The sequence below is a fragment of the Manis pentadactyla genome, chromosome 5 (genome assembly GCF_030020395.1).
Source record: "Manis pentadactyla isolate mManPen7 chromosome 5, mManPen7.hap1, whole genome shotgun sequence".
NCBI classification, from domain to species: domain Eukaryota; kingdom Metazoa; phylum Chordata; class Mammalia; order Pholidota; family Manidae; genus Manis; species Manis pentadactyla.
The window spans coordinates 137,491,731-137,514,839 of NC_080023.1; the positions used below are offsets into that span (position 1 = coordinate 137,491,731).

At 35.3% G+C, this 23,109-nt stretch overlaps 1 protein-coding gene across 4 annotated transcripts in view; it reads right to left on the bottom strand.

Annotated features, from left to right (window-relative positions):
• Positions 1–23,109, bottom strand: part of MACROD2 (mono-ADP ribosylhydrolase 2) — a 2,035,411-nt gene that overhangs the window by 1,507,575 nt on the left and 504,727 nt on the right. For all 4 annotated transcript variants that reach the window (XM_036892150.2, XM_036892149.2, XM_036892151.2 and 1 more), the window contains exon 4: positions 13,926–13,955. In XM_036892150.2, the coding sequence (XP_036748045.2) occupies positions 13,926–13,955 (30 nt within the window). The remainder of the gene's footprint in view (positions 1–13,925; positions 13,956–23,109) is intronic.

A 23,109-nucleotide genomic window follows, 5' to 3' on the forward strand; every position in this document is an offset into this window, starting at 1 on the left:
AATCCTTGGGTTAAAGAATGGTTACTGTAGCTCACTTGCAGTGAGAGACAATTCTCAGACAGGAGGACAGACAAGTACAGAAATCACTGATTCTTCTGCTCCAAGAAAATAACTCTGAGGGTTAAAAGCTATTTCCAGACAATGAGATAGACACAGGTGAGACATGAGGAGTCAAAGATTAAAATTTGTTATCCAGAGAAGGCAGAATAAAAGAGTTTGAAAACACATAACGCTATGGATACCTACATCCTCATTCCTGTAATTAATTCCAGGTTAAGATGAATTCATGAATTCATGGTACAATGGTTAAAAGATGGAGATGTAGAGTCAGAGGACTCAGTTAAAACACTGGGTCTGCCAATATTTTGTCATCCAAACCTCTCTAAAATTCCAATCTTCCACCTTTAAAGTAAGAATAATAAGAGTACTGATCTCCTAGATCTATTGGTAGAAATCAAGGAGACAGTATGTGCACCATCCTCAGTACAGTGCCTGGCACAGAGCCAGTACCCCGTAAAGGTTAGTTATTACTATCATTCTTTATTCATTTGTCCAACAGTTAGTTGGTAGGTGCCTACTGTATGTCAGACCCTCTATAAGGCTCTGAGGATACAGCAAATGAACAATACAGACATAGTTGATGACAATACAGAACCTATAATTTAACAGGGAAGAGAGACACAGTGATCATGTGAAGCATGACGTTAGGCATGAAGTACTGCCTAACTCTAACTTTGATGGAGACACGACAGGGAGGGTAATAGTCCTCATGTGTCTGAGGCATGCAGAGGAGACTGCTGGAGGATTACCAAGTGAAGATCTAAGGGATGAGTAGGAGTTTATCTGATGAATAGAGCAGGAGTTTTAGATGAATGGAGATGTAGAATTATGCCTGGTTTAATAAAACCTGACTAGTGAATTACACTTTTTTCCAATTACAGTAGAAATGAAACTCAGAGATTTATAAATGTCTTTGAGGTCAACGTCCTGCAAAACTGACTCTGCAGGCATAGACACCATATACAACATAATTGAGTCTCAAGCCTTGAATGACTTCAACCTCCAGGAAGTTGGAGACTTTGGTAGACATGTAGCTCAGTGGAGGGCATTGTACCCCTTGCACCTACTCAAAGAACTGCTTTTCATTTTTTGTTTTGTTTGTTGCCAGGAATAACCCTGCAGCAGAAACTGAGGAAGTGTTTTAGCTACAAGCCCTGATACATCACCTCTTGTTTATCATCTCCTAGAGAATGTGTTGATTCTCTAGTGTGCATTTCTCAATCCTCCTGCTTCTTCCAGATATTCATAACTGGGTCAACTAATGCTCCCCACACAGAATTTTTGTTCATCTCTGCTCCCAAAGTGAGCTTTGGTGTCTCTGACGCTTAAGCAGCTTCAATCTTCTCGGAGCTGGAGCTCCCCTTGTGTTACCTTTTCAGACCTTTATCTGGATACTGACCTCAGCTCCGACCCCTGGGCTCCAGACTGCTGCCTGGGTCTTCACTGCTGTCATTCAGATCCAGGACCAGGGACCATCATAAGGATGCCAGGTCTTCTCTGTTGTACTCAAGTTACAGGATACTCCCCACCCTCCAACTTTATGTATCTAATAAACTTGTGTTGGCTCCCTCCTTCTCTCTTTCCACTTCTAGGCCTGGCTGCCTGCTGGACAATATCCAACAATTCAGGTTGTTCTTCTTTATTTGGCTATATCACCACCATATCTTACAATGACCCAGCACCTTCATCTCTCAGTTTAAGACTACAGTGATAATAATAATGACAACTACAGTTAATAACCACTTATCTAACACTTTGTATTTGAAAAGCACTTTCCAATGAGCAGTTAGTTATTCCACCTCTGTAATGACATATCATTATAACCATCATTTCAGAGAAGGAAATAGGACACAAAATAATGAATTTGTCCAAACTCATTAAAAACAAATCATAACAACAAAAATAATTATTGACTTTTGGGCAAACACAGAGCTGCAGATAAGTGATCATGTGAAGCAGAAGGAATTTCTGAGTAGAGGTGTACACTGTCTGTGACTGGACTACTGTGGATCTCCTTGGATTGCTGCCGTTTAGAACTGGCCAGGTTCATTCCTGCCTCCACCCACTGCACAACTCACTTGGGAGGTCAGTGAAGGCAGCTCAAGGAAGGAATGGGATTCTTAGTAATGCCGAAGTAGTGAGAAGACTATAGGAGTGCCTGTCAAAGAAATTGCCCCAGCTTGTATCACTGTGGAGCTACAACAGATAGAGTAAAGAAAACCATTAATTCCCATAAAGTGAAGGGATATGATCTAATGATCACAGAACACGAGACTTGACCTGCCGTATTTTGCTTGGACTTTTGTTTCCTACTGTGCATGTACAGGTCACATTCAGATAAGGTGATGAGGGATAAGTATTTAAAATAGGAGCTCAATAAACTTTTATATAGTTTTGGAAAGATTTTAACTTTTAACATAAGGAGATACACTACACTATACAGGCATTATACTATACTACTATATAATTAAGCAGATATATAGACACATCCTGGCAGTGGCATGAAGTACTGCCTAACTCTAAATTATTTGTTTTTAAATATGAATCTGTGTTTCTAGGCATTTAGATCCCATTTAGCTAACCAAACACAGAAGGCAAGCTTATAAAAGTCCAGAATTTTTATCAAGGACTTTCCACTTCTGAGAAGAGGGTTCTCACTGTTTTTTATCATTTAAATTATTTTACAATTATTTATTCTTTTCTTTGAGCATGGTTTACCTATGAAACAAAAATACAAAAGTAATATAAAATACTTCATATGAAACTACAGTTTAAAAGCAACCCCAAAAAATCAAAAATAAAATGGAAATAAATGAACTTTAAAAGAGTATCTAGTTGAAAGCATAAACACACAGGACTATCTTTTAGAGATACATACTGAGATCAGATATGAAAAAGGAATCCATACATTAAAAGAGAAATAAAGGGCATACTAACCAAACAGCATATATAAATCTTATTTGTAGCCAAATTCAAGCAAATCTTTTAACAATAAAATTATAAGAACAGGAATGAATGACCATTGACTGTACATTTGGTGATATTAAGGAAAGTTTTTAGATTTAAAAATGACATGATGTACAAATAAAAGTAAAAAAAAGCACACTCTCTACCTTTTAGAGGTACATATTAAAATATTTACAAATAAAATAATATGAGTCTTAGATTTGCTTCAAAATAATCTAGTTGTCTGAGCAGGTGGAACAAGTCTGGATGAGCTGAAAATTACTGAACCTGCTTGGTGAGAAAATTTAATTCATTATACTATTCTAATTACATTTGTACATAATCAAAATCTATACTAAAAACTTTTAAATATAATCATGTATCAATCTATTTGGGGGATGGGAGGTGGTTTTATATTTTATTTTATTCAAGTTTACATTTTGGCAGTTCATTCAGAAAAGTTCTATTAAAAATATGCTTTCTTCAATATTTATCTGAAAATGTCTTTATTTTTGTCTATTAAATTATTATTTTATGGGTAAAGAATTCCAAGTTGACACTAACTTCTCTTAGATGTTTCTTCATTGCCCTTTAGCTTCCATTATTACTGATAATTTAGTTGCCAGTCTTAAAGTTGTTTCTTTGAAAGAGATTCTTTCTGGTATATTTTAAAAAATTTTTTATCTTTCTATGTTATGTTCTATAGTTTCACAGTTGTGTCTCCACATCTTGATTTTTTTTTTTTTTTAATAATTATTTTTTTATTGAAGGGTAGTTGACGCACAGTATTACATTAGTTTCAAGTGTACAACACAGTGGTAGAACATTTATATACATAATTCGAGGTTCCAGCTATCACCCTACCAAGCTGTTACATTATCTTGACTATATTCCTTATGCTATACATTACATCCCGGTTACTTATTTATTTTACCATTGGAAGTCTGTCCTTTTTTTTTTTTTTTTTTTTTTTGTGAGAGCATCTCTCATATTTATTGATCAAATGATTGTTAACGACAATAAAATTCTGTATAGGGGAGTCAATGCTCAATGCACAATCATTAATCCACCCCAAGCCTAATTTTCGTCAGTCTCCAATCTTCTGAGGCATAACAAACAAGTTCTTACATGGAGAACAAATTCTTACATAATGAATAAGTTACATAGTGAACAGTACAAGGGCAGTCATCACAGAAACTTTCAGTTTTGCTCATGCATTATGAACTCTAAACAGTCAGTTCAAATATGAATACTCATTTGGTTTTTATACTTGATTTATGTGTGGATACTACATTTCTCACTTTATTATTATTATTTTTAATAAAATGCTGAAGTGGTAGGTAGATACAAGATAAAGGTAGAAAACATAGTTTAGTGTTGTAAGAGAGCAAATGTAGATGATCAGGGGTGTGCCTGTAGACTATGTGTTAATCCAAGCTAGACCAGGGCAATAAAACATCCACGTATGCAGAAGATTTCTCTCAGAACAGTCTCCACATCTTGATTTAATTTTTCCTCACTATGAACAAATATGTACATTTTATCAGATAATTTATTTCTTTGACAATTGTAAAATACTATCTGCTCTTATGTATTTAAATATTGCCTTTCTTTCAATACTTTCTGGAATTCCAGTTGTATATATGTTGGGTGTTCTCCCTCTCTGTGTCATGTCTATATAGATATAAATAGATGTCATATTTAACATCTATCTATATCTCTGTAGTGTCTTCTGAGTAATTTCCTACAGTGCTGTCTTCTAGGTTACTATTTCTCTCTTCAGTTATGCCTAATATGATGGTATAAAATACATTATTAGAGTTTTTAATATCACATTTTTTACTTCTAGAACTTTTGCCTGTTTCTTTTTTCCATCTGTCTTTTTTAACCATGGCATTTTATAATGTTCTCAGAGTTTGGATTCACATGTTTTTACTTTTAATCATGTTAAACATATTTATTGGTATTTTTTATTCTCTTTTAGGGTGTTATCTAAGCTACCTTATGTTCTTGGGAGCCTAATCCTAATGTCCTTTGTGACTCCTGCAGATTTCATTTGCATTTTAGACTGAGTTCTCACTTCTTGAAAATAATAGACTCTCTTTTAAAAAAGTTTTAGATTTATAGAGAAATTGAGAAGATAGTACAGAGAGTTCCCATGTACTTCAAACCCAGTTTCCCCTATTAACATGTTAAATGAGTATGGTACATTTGTTACAATCAATGAAATAATACTGAAATACTATTAACTATTATAAACATGGTTCATATTTCTTTTGTTTCACATAAGGTCTTCTTTCATTCCAGGATATCACTCATGATACTACATTATAATTAATTAAAATACCTCCTCAGGCTCCTCTTGGTTGTTTCTCAGATTTTCTGAGTTTATCATGACCTTGATGGTGGTTTGAGGTATACTGACCAAGTATTTTATAGATCTCCTATGGGAATCTGATGTTTTACTCATTAAACTGGAGTTTTAGAGTTTGGGGGAGGAAAATAACAGAGGTAATGTGTTTGATATCATTACACCATATCAAAGGTACAACCTATCAACATGATTTTTCACTGTTTGTTGTTTTGACTTTTTATTTCCTGGCTGATATAGTGTTTATCAGACTTCTCCACTGTAAAGTTCCTATTTGTTTTGTAATTTCTGATAATGAGATCATTTTGGCAGGGATTTCCTTTTGTGAGAATACCCTGCGTGCTGGTGGTTGGGCACTTACCTCCAGAATGATTTTCAATTTGCCTCTGCTAATAGCCCCTAGGATCAATTTTCATTAATTTCTTCTGTTTGGAATTCCCAGACACACAGGTGGTGTAATTTAAGTACATAACAAACACAAAGAAGTTGCTCAGGATACTGAATTACTAGGAAAGTCTTCGTTGTACTTTCTTTGAGCAAGTAGGGAATTGTTTTTTTCTAGTCCACCCTTTCACTGAGAGTGTAAAATTTGAGGATCATGGCTTTAGGTGACAATATAAGCTTTAAGCTTCTACTTTATGCAGTATATCTCTTATTCCCAAAAGCAAACTAGACCCATAGCCCGTAGCCCAATACCCCATCACCATCTGCACCACCCAAAGGTACCCATACTATATGGTTTATATTATAGTTTTGGTTCATTTTGTTTTCCCAGTACTCCCTTATTTATGGAAATAAGGATTCATATTTCTTTCTTACAAGATGATTGATCTATTTAAGTTACTTTTTATTAAATATTATCCATAATTTCTGTGGGTTTGATGAGGAAAGGTTTTCTGATTTCTTTAGTCTACCATATTTTTCGAATTTAAAATCCTTCCCTGAAGGTTGTTGGGTCTCTATTCCAAAAAATACATGTGTGAAAAAAATCCCCTCCCATATTATATGTTCTGCAATTATCTATCTTATTCAAAAATTTCTAAATTTCAATGGATTATATTATTAATAGGCAAGACAGATATCACAGTGAACATAGAATAGTTCTTCATATAACTCAATGAAAAATTTAACAAAGATGAAATGTATCATTTTAACTTAAGTGCAATTAATATTTTAAAATAAGTTGAACTTAAGCCATGACAGTTAAGACTAAATGCTTTTACTTTACAGATCTTCTGCAACTTATGGGATACTATGTCCTGATAAACTTATCATAGGCTAAAAATGTATTAAGTCAAAAATGCACTTAACACACCTAACCTATATATAACAAACATTATAACTTAGCCTAGCCTACCTTAAATGTGGTTACAACAATTACATTAGCCCACAGTTGGACAAAATCATCTAACACAAAGTTTATTTTATAATAAAGTAGTGAATATATCACATAATTTATTAAATACTGTACCAGAAAGTGAAAAACAGAATGGTTGTGTAAGTACAATGGTTTTAAATGTAATCAGTTGTTTACCCTCCTGATCTCACAGATTACCGGAGCTGTGGTTCACTGCCACTGCCCAGCATTCTTGGAGTGTCATGCTTCACACCACTAGCCCAGAAAAGATCAAAATTCAGACTTGGAAGTATGGTTTCTACTGAATGCATATTGCTTTCACACCATCATAAAGTTGAAAAATCATAAGCCAAACCATTGAAATAGGGGACCATCTGTATTTTTCTTCTAAAGGTTGAACACAACAATCACACAAAAGTTTTATGGAACAGCCACAAGCTAATGAAACATAGTATATGTCAGTGAAAAGAACTAATTATCTTTAACAGTGAACAAAATTACGAACCTAAAAAGTGATAATTTGTTTTAATGCAACATAAAATAGAGGCTATGGTGTCAATGCCTACACTTCTATTTCTAGGTAGCCTACCATTTTTAAGTCTTAATATTCTAAATTACAAGTATATTACAAAATCAATTAATTATTTGCAATGACAAACCTAAATCAAGTAAAATATTAAGATTTACTGCCTATAATTCTCTTGTTCATTGCTTTTCAAGCATGAGATGGAAGAGTTCAACAGGTAAGCCAACCTGCTTAAAAACTTTTCCTAAGGCATGTCTTGATTCTATTTCTTAATGAACATCAAAATCTAATTGACTGGCACATTAGCACTTCAGAGTTTTTCCAATAGGTTTGAACAAGAAAAATCAATAGTGACAATAAGATTTCTGGTTGGAAGATAAAACCAGTTAAATACCTACAATATGACAAAATATGAATGAGACAGTAGCCGTCCTCTCTTTTCATGTAATCCATGGAATGCAAATTTTCTGCATTTCATTTCCACATCTATAGAAATAAATATTGTTCTCTTTATCCCCCAGGATTCAACGAATATAATCATAGTATATAAAGAAAACTATGAGATCCTAGCTGTAGAAACTTCTTAGAAGTACAAGGTAATTCAATACTTAAGATAATTACTGATAAATATGCATATGATTCTCAGGTTGCCTGCTATAAGAATTTTTTAAGTTTTGGTTTTTCATTTATAGAGCATTTAGAGATAAAGAAATTATCTTTCCAAAGCAAACTGGCCAAATCTGAAATACCTAAACTGCTAAGAATCAAGAATGAAAGATAGTAATATCTTAAAATTAAAATAAAATACCTACTAGATGGTAGAGACTGCCAGGGCTGTAATGACTAAGAAAGTCTCTGTTTTCAAGAAGTGTATGCCCTGACTTGGGAATTTATCCATTCAGCTTAAATTAGCCATGCTAGAATAAAAAGAGACATTTATTGTGCATAAGGCTGCCCCTTTGACAGGGTCTTTAGATGAGGCAAGTTCACTTAGAAGGAGGAGTAGGTATGCAGTTAATATGATGAATAACTTTAAAATTTAGCTTTAGAATAGAGGGATGATAGTGACCAAATTTATAAGAAGAATAAACAAGGCATGCCCTTGGAATTGCCATTAAAATAGGAAAGTTTAAGCAGAGACATGGCCTAGATTTCACACTTTCACACCCCTCTCTTTCCTCCATCAAGAAGCATCTGGAAGTTTTAATGACAAGTAGTAAACAAGATTAGGGCAACCAGGGCTAGGACACACTTCTAGAAACTGAATTAGACAAGCCCATGTGGCATAAGGAAAACATCTAGTAGAAATCTAACTGATGTGAGCAACTGCAGAGTTGGTCCCTGGAGAGCCAGGTGAGGCCATCAGAGGAGATGGCAAGCAGGGAGGAGCTTTTTACAGCGAGGACCATACAATGGTGCCCAGGCTGCTCTGATGGAGATGCTGCCACTACCACTAGAACCGGACTTCCCCTCTTCATTTATAACATGGTTTACTTCATTTTAGGAGACAAGCCTGATGTTCAGAGGAAACTGTTTAACCAAGGTATGGAATATGACTGCAGAATGGTGAGAAGGATGACTGAAGGGGAGCAAAATATCTGCAAGATATCAATATTTTGAGTAGATAATTTCCTTCCTTTCCTGGAAAATGCTACTCATCCTCCTAGATTGTTCCAGTATCACCTCTTCTGGGAAGCCTTCCCTAACTACTCTAAGATGTTAACTTCCTCTTTTCTGCAGCATTTTCCCTGCATCAAGAACCTTTGTATTTCTTAATATATTGATGTATAAATAAATACTTTTGCCTCTGATAGCATCTAGTTATAAGAATCTCTGCTACCTCAGTGGTAATCAATGCATGCTCTTGACTGAGGAACAGAAAAAGGACAGAAGGAAAAAGAGATGGAACAGGAAAAGGGCAGGGCAGATGATGGGGGGTGGACAACGGCAAGTTGGATGAGTTTGTAACTGGACGTTGTCAGACCTGGCCTGACTCCCGGTCCCTGCGTCTCGTTTCCTCTCTTCCTAATATCTGAGCCCCTGATCTCCTCCAACAGCATAGCCACCTGCAGGGCCCAAGATTAATCCTACCTGAGGTAATCTAGATTTAAGCCTTATTTTCTAAGGTTTAGCGTCACATCTCTTCCTGCAGCTCTGCTCCTAAAACTGAGTCCCTGCTGACAAACAAGGCCGGAGCTGCTGCGTTTCCCTTGCCAGGCTGCTTTCTCTCAGAGTGAGAGATGGTTGCTACTACTCAGGCCCATGTCCAGGACCCCTCCACCTGCTGAACATAGCCACTCGTTAACTTGCTGCCAGACATGTTCGACTGAGTCCCCTAAGGAGCAACACCCTACACCCTTCCTGCTTTAACTGGCCTTGGTCCGTCACTGCTGACCATGATCCTAGACTCCTCCCAGCATGCCCAAAGCCTGGCCAGATCTCAAGGTTTAACAAGAGTGAGACACAGGACTTCGACAATGGAGTGATAGATGCTAGGGGAAAACCATTGTTATGAGTGGAGGGAAAATAAAAGGGCACTCCACTCTGGCTGTGAATGTTGAAGACATAATGTATGAAAGCATTCCTGCTTGAACACACTTAAAAAGCCCTTTAATCACATTGCTTCTAACATTAGGAGTTCTTGGTAGCAACATAAGATTTTTTTTTTTAAAGAGTGTTTTTCAGGGTATCTGTTCTGCTTTTTAAAGAAGGAATTTGAAGCCTGATGCCCATTCTATTGATGTTAAAGTCTCATTTTAATCCAAAAGATCCACACAAGGAAAAACCTTAGAACCTGCAAGAACATGGGGAATTATAATTGCTCAGATAATTAAGCCAAACAGGGGCCATGACTGGTCACAGGAAAAGGGCTGTGTTTATTGACTAATTAATCAATACTGGCATATAGTAGTTATTGAATTAGTACTTTTTGAATGAATGAATGAGTGAATGAATGGACATATGCTCATCTGTATACCTGTTTGTAGAAATAGGTGATGGGTGGGTGGATGTATCTATGAAATGACACCAAATAGTTTTATGATTTCACTCCTTTTAAGCATTCATTTCAGCACCACACATTAACTGCCTTAATATATAAATGGGCATTAATAATAAAAAAGTATTAGGAATTCTCTCTGCAAATAGAATTGTCCAAATAGGAAATGAGAGAGTTCAGAGGAGCAGTTACTAACCCAGGCCACTGAACCTTGACAATCTTTGGGCAAAAGAGGCACAAGGAGAGCAAGAAGCATAGGGAGGTGGAGAAGGCCATAATATATGCTATGTTCTCATTCTAGAAAAATGGCTTTCCCATGAATTCCATCGGGGCTGTTTATTTAGTAGTAATTGCTTCTAACACTTAGAATTTTTAAAATTAACCTGCCAAAGGATCACATCAAAGACAAGGTATAGAACGCGTGTGTGTGTGTGTGTGTGTGTGTGTGTGTGATTAAAACAGTAGTCCTACAAAGTTATGTGTATAAAAAGCCAACCTTAAATTGCTGCTCTGTCAGGAAATGTCACTTTAAAATGTCTAACATTATGCCTCAGGCTTCAGCACTCAGGAGCTTTGGCAGACGGGAGAGGAAGCAAATCCCATAAACAATGTCTCTGCCTTTAACATATCTAGGAAATGTAGACAGTGATGATCCAATTTACCAAGAGTTTCAACTGAAATGACTGTGTGTCCATGACCCATCATCACCTGTGTTCATTATGATGAACTGTAGTCAATGACCCAGTTCCTAGGAAGAGTGACCTCTGGTCCAAAGCAGAAAATACACACCACTGTGAAGTGATTCTTTCACTTTAAAAGAGAGGATGATCATGGCCACTTTAAAAACAAATCTCCTTTTAGGAGACCTCTCTTCTTGGTTATAAGCACTCAAAAAAGAACAAAAAAAAATGCTAAGATTCTGTATACACTAATTTTTATCTAAATTTCAAATATTACTTATAGAATTTGGGGGAAGCCCTCCTGAGAAACTGAAAAAAAAATGGTACTAAAATTATCGTTATTTTTTATGTGGTATCAAATTTTCTTATTCAAATTGTTCAGTCAATCAAAGAACCTTTCCCTTTAAACGCTTCTAAAGATATATTAATTCAAGTCAATAAAATGATTCTTTGATTAAATCCAAGAGAATAATCAATTCAATTGCTTCTTATTGGATTATTAGGTGTTACTTTACAAGTATCACTGACAGGATTTAAAAGATTTATCATAGAATCACAGAAGGCTAAAAATATTCCTTAAACTAAATTTTTAAATGCAGCTTTCTGAAAATCAGACATGTACTTTAGAGCAATCTTGACATCTCTAGAAGTGCATAAATGAATTTAAACCTGTAAATGACCTACTTTAATGAAAGAAATTACAGCCATCTTAAATACTTGTAATTTATCTTTATAATGATGCTGAGTCACTAATTTTAGGATTCAGAAATTAGAAATTATAGCAAATAACTGCACTTAGTAAAATTATCCACCTAGAGGAGGACAGTAAAATATATACTCCAGGTAGACAGAAAATTGAGTTTGCTTCAAACTGAACATCTTGGCATTACTGAAAATCCACAGTGTGTCCTCCTGTCACACAGCTCAGAGGAACCCTAGGGAAACACAGGGAATTCCCTGGAGATAACACACCAACTCTGTGTAGGCATATGGAAAGAAAGTGGCTTGACAAGACTTCCTGAACAGTAGCCTGCATTCCCATTATGGCAGGGACTTCTCAGTGCCTTCCAAAACCTGCACTCTCTCCTTTTCCTCAGAAAACAGAATGTTACTTTTTTTGGTCAACACAGTATTTCCTGGAATACAGCTACATCTATCAATGAATGAACATTTGATCAAGTTCAAGGATAATATGGGACTTCAGGAAAAAGCTGCTTAAAGAAAACTGGCTCATCTTTTGGGGGCCACCTTTTTTTATTTTTTGCCTTTCTTACTCTTCCAGACCCCCTTATTATGACGGCTAGAGCTCCAGCAGTCAGCATGGGCCCTGGGCAACAAGCACTAGGAAGGAAGAGCAGAACAGTAAGAGCTTGAGTGCTTGAAGACACCATGGAATGGCCACACAGACAGTGTAACCTTCATCTAGATGACTTACACAGGAGACAGAAGCACACTTCTCTCTCCTGTAAGCACACTTCTCTCTCCTTTATTTGGGTTTTTCTGTTATGGGATGCTAAAGTGATTTAATTAACAATCAGTCAAATAATTTTTTAAAAGCAGCCAAGAACAATAAATAAACTGCCTAGCTAACTTGTCTGTTGTTTTAACTTGATAAGTTCATTTATGTAGCCTTAATTCTCAATTTTAATTTAATTTTATCCTATTTTACACTATTAGTCAAATTTGTTAAAATATTAATATCTTGTAAGAAAATCAGCACTATTGACAGTTTATTTTAATAATATTTTCTTAACATATTATAAGAGACCTAGAGATAAAATTTACTGGGAACCCAACTTCTAATGAAAATCTTCCCCTCTAAGTCCCCAAAAATCCAAAAACAAAAGGAAAAAGTACAGTGAGAAATCCTATAGATTTACGTTTTCTAAAGTAATTTAGGGAAGAAGAAAAGAAATACTCCGCATTAGGATATGCATTGCTGTGATAATATGAAGAGTACTTTCTCATTTAAAATGTTTTCTATGATTCCTATTTCCAAGATTCTGTTTTTAAACATGCATTGATTCTTCCATAGAACAATTGTTAAAATTTTCACTTCCATATAAAATTTATGCTGAAACCTACTGAACAAGGCCAGAGAAGTTTGAAAGCCTAAAGCTTTATACTTCATATTTACTTCAACCAAGTACATGAAAAGAGGTTGCAAGAGTAGGAGAGGGAGGGAGGGAGAAAGAATGAGAGAGAAAACCAACCTAATTATGTCTTAAATGAAAAGGACCCTATTACACTGTATTTTTTTTTTCTCCCCTACAATAGTTATATGGACTGGTGCTAGGAAAACTTTCATCTTTCAACCTCAAATTAAAATAATTTTCACATGGTTTTAAATATTAAATATTTTTAAATATGCACAAGATTTTATTACTTAAAAAAAAATTCCTAAAACAGAAATCTCTCTCTTCTTCATCTCATTTTGATCTCTCTTTCTCCTCTAAATAGGCCAAAAGAAAGAGCAAAGTTCTAATACTGATTTCTTTTTTATTTTTCACAATAAGTGGCTGATACATTAAGCTCTCAGGCTACAAAGTCATATTTTTTTAAAAGCTATTATAATGAAAAAAAGCTCAAACCCATAAGTCTCCAAATGTATTGCTTTAGTGTGTATATATACACATATGTATATAGTGTATTAAACATATATATAGTATGTATAAAATAGATATTAAAAATGACTGTCACCTATTACATCTGTATGTGTCTCAATAGCTTATAGCTGTTACAGGTTATGCCAAAGGTAGAACTACAAAGTTTGATGAGAAGAAAACACTATTCCACATATTTTGAAGCCAGTTAAAATAACATTTAGGCAAACCAAGATATTTCTATTATAAATTATTTTCTACATATTGTGATTTTTATGGTTAATGATTATAGCTAATTAATTGTCTTTACAGTAGTACAGAACTTAATACCTTATGGTTGGTGTAGTAATAAAAAATATATTTTAAGTGATATTCAGGACTTACCACCTCCTCCTCCAAGAAGACTGGCATTTGCTATTTAAAAGAAGAAAAGACAAAGAACATTAAATAATATGTAAGAAAATAATATGCCAGATAGTTTAAGAAAAAGCTGGTAATTATCAAGTCTCTAATAAACACACATGCATATATATACACACACATATACAATATGAACTTTCATAAAAAGTTAGCCTTTATTACTGCTTTATGATGGTATGAAAATGAAAATATTTCACCATCTTTATCTTTTTTCTCTTCAAATGACTATTTTTATAATGTACTTCCTAATAAAATCAAATACATATTGTGACCCTTTTGTTTTCCATTCTGTATCTAAATTAATCTTCCAGATTCTCCATTTTATCAAGTAGAGATAGAACGATGTTACTTATACAATTTCAATGAGTCCCTAGGATGATGTAACAAGAAAGCACAATGATCATTTTAATTAAACGCCATCAAATAAAGCTATCTCAAGATACTTTGCTATAAGAACACTTAATAGTAACATTTATCACTTCCAGCATTAACTTTTTATCTGAAGCATTTTAGGCATTTTTGCACAACAATGCTGTGCCATTTCTTACCCAGTTATACATTATTCTAACACACATATAATACAGGCTAAATAATAAGCAAAATATGAATCATCCATTCCTCTTTCAAGAGGTCAAATTTTCAGAAAGTTTGGTTGCAAATCTCTGCTGAAGTATTAAGCAACCTTATGCCTATGTTGACCTACTCATATTATAACAGCCAGAAAACAGAAGTGAACACGGCATTGAGCTTTATTCCACAGAGTTCTTATGTATCATAGGCATTACAGCATGTCATCATAACAGAAGAAATTCTGCAGCAAAATAAATAAAGTATATGGTAAACAGAGTTCCTTTCTGTAGGGAGAAACCTGAGCTACGAAAATATTAGAGAAATCATTTAGAAAAGATGAATAAGGGTCTTTAAATTGAATTGTAGTGTGCTGTCCGCAGACCATGCACTGCCATTAATTAAGAGGAGCAAATATCAGAGTACTAATGATTCCATCAATAAATAATGGATCATTTTCAGAACAAATGCTCATATTCATAGTCCCATGAGGTTTAAATACATGACGGCTTGCTAATTATTTCACCAAAAAGACAATATCATGAAAATTCATGAAGAACAAATGTCTTTGAAGGTTTTCTCAATAAGTCAATATTAGAGCAGGAAATCTTGTTTTGTATGATCTTCCCAGGCCATCTCATTGCTCCTGCCTTCCTCTCAGTACTTTTGTCACCACCATGGACTGAACAGCAGCGCCATTCATCAACTATAAGCAAAAGCCACTACTGATGTCATAGTCTTCTGCCAACCTACTACCTCAGGTCCCCAAATCTCTCTGGCTTCACAATGAGAAAGAGTGTAGTATTTACATAGGTGGTAGCCAGGGCTGAGTGTCCTGTCCCAGATCAAATTTTCTAATTGCTGAAGTGGTAACTTGTTGAAGGCACAGAGGAAAGATGTATTCTATTTTGATGCTATATCCCTTAGTGGATGGTGGAAATTTCGTGATCAACCCACGTCCCCTAGTTAATCCAAACATTTTCTAAAATCTTAGCTACAGGCATTTACAAAACCACATGGCATTTCACATTCCAGGTGATTTTTTATTTTTATTATATTTGACTGAGAACTATTTCTCTCTTTATAGGTTTACCAGATCTATGAAACTCCTTTTGTTATCCTCCAATTTTCACATAGTCATTCATAAAGAAATAGGTATTGCTAACAACAAGCAACAATAATACTGAATAGTAGCTTTCACTCAGATTATCATGCCAAGAAGCACAATGAACACAATACAGCCTACTTTTACCCAGTGTTTTGCTCAATAAAGGTGGAGGTTCCCTGCTTTGAAAGCATAGCCCAAGGCCCAATCTACTTAACCAGGCACTTGTCCAATAGGTGTGGATGATTGAGTGGGAGTAGGTGTAGGAACTGGAATTCCAGTCCTGAGGAACCATCAAGTCACTTTATGTCAGATGTGTGCTCATGTGTAGGGAAGCATATCTGCTCACATTTTAACATCAACATAGAACTGTTCTGTAAAATTGTGGCATTCTACCAAGTGCACAAACACTTTTAAAATAATTTCACGTGCACTGCTATCCATGTAATAGGATCTTATTCTAAACTGTTTAAATATAGCAAAAATATATATACTCTGATAAAGATTTCCCTGAAGAATCCATCAAATTTAAGTCTGTTTTGTCAATTTTGGTTCTCTAAAAATTAATAAAGTAAAATGTTTAGTTTATTAGCAAAAAACATTATGGCAATTTTCTTCAATAAAAGTGGCATTAATGTAGGTAAGTAAAAGTGAACATTTATTATGATTTCTAATATTACTTTACCTTCACAAAGCACCCTATACATTATAACTTGTTCTCAACATTTATTGGTCAGATGGATTAATATTATCTCTTTCACTTTGCAAAAGTGAAAGTGACTTTTGTTTGTTTAAAATTAATAGTCGTTTAACTTCTAATTAATTATCTCCAATAAACTGAGAGATATCCCAATTAAATAGGATGCCCCTACAGACAAGGTCTATTAAACTTAGACCTTTAATAGTTTGGCCTGTATCTAATAAGTTCTTAATACATATTTTCTAATAGTGAAATCATTGGTAGGTTTAATTCACTTTCTTTATTGACATATTAGAGGAATTTGTTTATTGAGGTGTGTGGAAAGAACAAACTTTGGTCCTTTTTCTACCTGTAAATTCAAGGACTAATGTAAGAAACTCTTCAACTTTATGTGGAAAAACTTAGTGATTAATAATGTGTGAAACATATTTATACCCTTACCTAAGTCCCTTGCTAGAGGGGATTTTGGACATGCTTCCTGCTATTCCTAGAGTTTCACAGATAAGGAAAAGGAAAAAAGGAACAAAGAGAATTTGAAGTTTACTAGCATGATGCCACTGCTTCTAAAATAAGATTTTAAAACCTCTCCTCCAAGCATTCTTACTAACCAATACTATTTTCACTCATATTTTCCTAAGTAAAATGTCCCTTCTATTACCAAAGGAGGTAGAGGGAAAAAATAAAGCTATAGTAATTGTTTCACAGGCTGAGGAAATGAGAAACTAAAATGAGCCATTATAAATTAATGAGTCTGTATTTTTTCCTCCCCCCCAAATTAACAACTCAGTGAGATGAAAAGTTTCACTGTTTATAAAGTGAAAACACTGAACATAAAATGGGAGAAAGGGTTACCTAAATCCAATTTCAAAGTGCCAAATACGGAAAGTTTATTTATAATATCTTAAGCAAATGGTTAATTTCTTAAAGTTTATGAGAAATTGTTTTCTTCCATCTGAACTCAATTTTGATTTTTTTTAACTAAAACTATCAAATTTCCATAGGCATAAATATTCATTTTTAAATTATCAAATCCCTGTCTCTAAAAAAGTACACAAAGTAGGAATCCTTTTCTTAGGATAACTAGCTTAAATGAAAAAATGATCATGGCAGTTGCCAATCATGTCATTATTTTATGTTTTCCTCAAAATGCAAATGGTATATTACATTACCTTCTTCCTAAACATTTCTCTTAAATGTTCCTATATGTGTGTAGCTTTTTGAGAATATAACTATAATTAAATTGTGGATTAAATCATGAAAAATAAATTACTATATACTATAAGTAATATTCCATTACTGGAAGTTCCAGGATGACTTACATGCTATAACATTAGAAATACAAGACAGAGCAGATTACATTAAAGATGGTGGTGTGAGAGGTGATACAGACCTTCTCTTAAAACCACATATAATAAGAAAATATAATTTACTAATCCTGAAAAAGCAACAGTAAAGAAGGCTGCACCACACCGAATACACCTGGAGAAAAGAGCAGACCTCACAGAACAAGGTAACATACCAAAGCTGTGACAAAGCAAGGCCTAATCCCTTCCCCCAACCCAGCTCACTGGTGGGAGGAAGAGAATCAGAGCGGGGAAGGAGTGGAGGCCTGGGACTGCTGAAAACCTAGCCCTCGAGATCTGCTCTGGGAGCATGAACCTACATTGTATGGTGCTCTGATGATTTAGTGTGGTTGGAAAGCTAAGACAGGCAGAATACCTGGAGAGACAGAGATTCCAGCTGCTTGTGGAAAACAGAGATTCATATCTGGCTAATCTGGGTGGGCAGTCTGAGAGACTTCCTAAAAGTGACAGGGCTGCTAAAGGGGCAAGGGTTGCACAGACCTTATGGCTCAGGAGAAAGGACAGGTAGACAAAATTGTCCAGATGCACTCTGCCCAGCAGGTTGGGAGCTTAAATGATCTTCAGGTGCTCCATTCCCCTGGCTGGCTATGCAGCTCCAAGAATCCACCCCGCCCACCAGATATGCAGCCTTCTGTGTCTTCCTCCCAGCTAGCCAGCACCTGGCTCAGGCTTAAAAACTGGCAACCCTGCCATGACGTCAGGCCAGCCAGAGGGAAGCCCTGCCTATGACAGATACAAACACAAAGCATAGAGGCTTATGTGTTCAGCCCAGTGGTTCTGTGTGTTCAGACCAGTGGTTCTGGCAGTGGAGACAGGCATAGCAGCCGGGAAGCAGGGAAAAGCTCTTTCCTCCCCACAAGCATCAACATTGCTACCCTGCAACTGCTGACATTGCTCCAGGGGCTAAGCAGCTCCAGAGAGTAGAGCTTCCAGACACTAGAGGGCAAAACAGACAAATTATGAAACATCAAAGGAACCTGGTTAAAAGCAAAATTATGAATACACCTGAGAAAGATTCAAACAAAATCAACTTCATGAATATGCCTGAAAGAGATTTCAAAATAAAAATCATTAACATGCTCATGTAGGAACAGAAAAATATTCAAGAACTCAGGAACGAGTTTAGGACATAGATCCAATTGTTGAAGAATACAATGGAGGGTATTAAAAGCAGATTAGATACAGTGGAGGAGACGATAAATGAAATAGAAATGAGGGAAGGGGAATACAAAGAAGCTGAGGGACAAAGAGAAAAAAGGATTTCTAAGAATGAAAGAATACTGAGAGAATTGTGTGACCAATCCAAATGGAACAATATTCACATTATAGGGATACCAGAAGAAGAAGAGAGAAAAAAGAAATAGAAAGTGTCTTTGAGGAAGTAATTGCTGAACACTTCCCCAATCTTGGGAAGGAGATAGTCTCTCAGGCTATGGACGTGTACAGATCTCCTAACTTAAGGGACCCAAGGAAGATAATACCAAGACATATAATAATTAAAATGGCAAAGATCAAGGATAAGGACAGACTATTAAAAGCAGCCAGAGAGACAAAAAAGATCACATACAAAGGAAAACCCACCAGGCTATCATCAGACTTCTCAGCAGAAACCTTACAGGCCAGAAAGGAGTGGCTTGATATCTTTAATGTAAAGAAGCAGAAGGTCCTCAAACCAACAATACTTTATCTAGCAAGATTATCATTTAAATTTGAAGGCGGGATTAAACAATTTTCAGATAATCTAAAGCTGAGAGACTTTACCTCCTACAAACCATCTCTACAATGTATTTTGGAGGGACTGCTACAGATGGAAGTGTTCCTAAGGTTAAGTAGCTGTTACCAGAGGTAATATAAAGAGATAGACAAAGAGTACAGAATATGATAACTAATATATAAAGAATGGTGGAAAAAGAAAAGGAGGGAAGGAAAAAAAAAACCTTTAGATTGTGTTTGTAATAGCATATTAAGTGAGTTAAGTTAGACTCTTAGATACTAAGGAAGTTACCCTTCATAACCACAAATCTAAAGCCTGCAATGGCAATAAGTATGTACCTATCGATAATCACCCTAAATGGAAATGGTCTGAATGCACCAAACAAAAGACACAGAGTCAATGAATGTATAGAAAAACAAGACCCAGGTATATGCTGCCTACAAGAGACTTACTTCAAACCCACAGATATACACAGAGTGAAAGTAAAGGGATGGAAAAAGATATTTCATGCAACTAACAGGGAGAAAAAGCAGGAGTTGCTGTACTTCTATCAGATAAAATAGATTTCAAAACAAAGAAAGTAACAAGAGACAAAGAAGGACATTACATAGTGATAAAGGGTTCAGTCCAACAAAAGGATATAACTATTATAAATATCTATGTACTCAACACAGGATCACCTACATATGTGAAACAAATACTAACAGAATTAAAGAGGGAAATAGAATGCAATGCATTCATTTTAGGAGACCACAACACACCACTCACTCTAAAGGACAGATGAACCAGACAGAAAATAAGTAAAGAGACAGAGGCACTGAACAATGTATTAGAACAGGTGGACCTAACAGACATCTACAGAACACTCCATCCAAAAGCAACAGGATACACATTCTTCTCAAGTGCACATGGAATATTTTCAAGAATAGATCATATACTAGGCCACAAAAAACCTCAGTAAATAAAAAGGTTGAAATTGTACCAAACAGCTTCTCAGATCACAAAGGTATGAAACTAGAAATAAATTACTCAAAGAAAATGAAAAAGCCCACAAACACATGGAGGCTTCACAACATGCCCCTAAATAACCAATGGATTAATGACCAAATAAAAACAGAGATCAAGCAATATATGGAGACAAATGACAACAATAATTCAACACTGCAAAATCTGTGGGACGCAGCGAAGGCTATGCTAAGAGGGAAGTTTATTGCAATACAGGCCTACCTCAGGAAAGAAGAACAATCCAAAATGAACAGTGTAAACTCACAATTAATGAAACTAGAAAAGGAAGAACAAATGAGGCCCAAGGTCAGTAGAAGGAGGGACATAAAAAAGATTAGAGCAGAAATAAATAAAATTGAGAAGAATAAAACAATAGAAAGACTCAATGAAAGAAGGAGCTGGTTCTTCAAGAAAATGAACAAAATAGATTAACCCTTAGCCAGACTTATCAAGAAAAAAAGAGAGTTTACACACATAAACAGAATCAGAAATGAGAAAGGAAAAATCACTATGGATTCCACCAAAATACAAAGAATTATTAGAGAATACTATGAAAAACTATATTTCAACAAACTGGATAACCTAGAAGAAATGGACAACTTTCTAGAAAAATACAACCTTCCAAGGCTGACCCAGGAATAAACACAAAATCTGAATAGACCAATTACCAGCAAAGAAATTGAACTGGTAATCAAAAAACTACCTAAGAACAAAACTCCTGCACCAGATGGTTTCACTGCTGAATTTCATCAAACATTTAGTGAATACCTAATACCAATACTCCTTAAAGTTTTCCAAAAGGTAGAAGAGGAGGGAATACTCCCAAACTCATTGTTTGAAGCCAACATCACTCTAATACCAAAACTAGGCAAAGACACCACAAAAAAGAAAATTACAGACCAATATCCCTGATGAACATAGATGCAAAAATACTCAACAATATTAGCAAACCGAATTTAAAAACATATCAAAAAGATCATCCATCATGATGAAGTGGGATTCCTCTCAGGGATGCAAGGATGGTACAACATTCGAAAATCCATCAACATCATCCACCACATCAACAAAAAGAAGGACAAAAACTACATGATCATCTCCGTAGATGTTGAAAAAGCATTTGACTAAATTCAACATCCACTCATGATAAAAACTCTCAATAAAATGGGTACAGAAAGCAAGTACTTCAACATAATAAAGGACATATATGACAAACCCACAGCCAACATCATACTTAACAGTGAGAAGCTGAAAGCTTTTCCTCTAAGATTGGGAACAAGACAGGGATACCCACTCTCCCCACTGTTATTCAACACAGTACTGGAGGTCCTAGCCAGGGAAATCAGACAAAACAAAGAAATACAAGGCATCCAGACTGGTAAAGAAGAAGTCAAACTGTTACTATTTGCAGATGACATAATATTGTACATAAAATACCCTAAAGTCTCCACTCCAAAACTACTAGATCTAATATCTGAATTCTGCAAAGTTGTGAGATACAAAATTAATACACAGAAATCTGTTGCTTTTCTGTACACTAATGATGAACTAGCAGAAAAAACAGAAATCAGGTAAACAATTCCATTCACAATTGCATCAAAAAGAATAAAATATCTAGTAATAAACCTAAACAAGGAAGTGAAAGACCTATACCCTGAAAACTACAAGACACTCTTAAGAGAAATGAAAGAGGACACTAACAAATGGAAACTCATTCCATGCTCTTGGCTAGGAAGAATTAATATTGTCAAAATGGCCATCCTGCCTAAAGCAATATACAGATTCAGTGCAATCCCTATCAAAATACCAACAGCATTCTTCAACGAACTGGAAAAAATAGTTCTAAAATTCATATGGAACCACCAAAGACCCTGAATAGCCAAAGCAATCCTGAGAAGGAAGAATAAAGCAAGGGGGGTGTCGCTTCCCAACTTCAAGCTCTACTATAAAGCCACAGTAATCAAGACAATTTTGTACTGGCACAAGAACAGAGCCACAGACCAGTGGAACAGAATAGAGAGACCAGATATTAGCCCAAACATATATGGTCAAATAATATACGTTAAAGGAGCCATGGATGTACAGTGGGGAAATGATAGCCTCTTCAACAGCTGGTGTTGGCAAAACTGGACAGCTACATGTAAGAGAATGAAACTGGAACATTGTCTAACCCCATACACAAAAGTAAATTAGAAATGGATCAAAGACCTGAATGTAAGCCATGAAACCATAAAACTTAGAAAAAAACATAGGCAAAAATCTCTTGGACATAAACATGAGGAACTTCTTCATGAACATATCTCCCCAGGGAAGGAAAACAAAAGCAAAAATGTACAAGTGGGACTATATCAAACTAAAAAGCTTCTGTATAGCAAAGGAAACTATCAGTAGAACAAAAAGACATCCTACAGGGAGAATATATTCATAAATGACATATCCAATAAGGGGTTGACATCCAAATTATACAAAGAGCTCACACACCTCAACAAACAAAAAGCAAATAATTCAATTAAAACATGGGCAGAGGATCTGAACAGACAATTCTCCAAAGAAGAAATTCAGATGGCCAACAGACACATGAAAAGATGCTCCATATTGCTAATCATCAGACAAATGCAAATTAAAACCACAATCAGATTTCAGCTCACACCAATTAGGATTGCCACCATCCAAAAGACAAACAACAGCAAATGTTG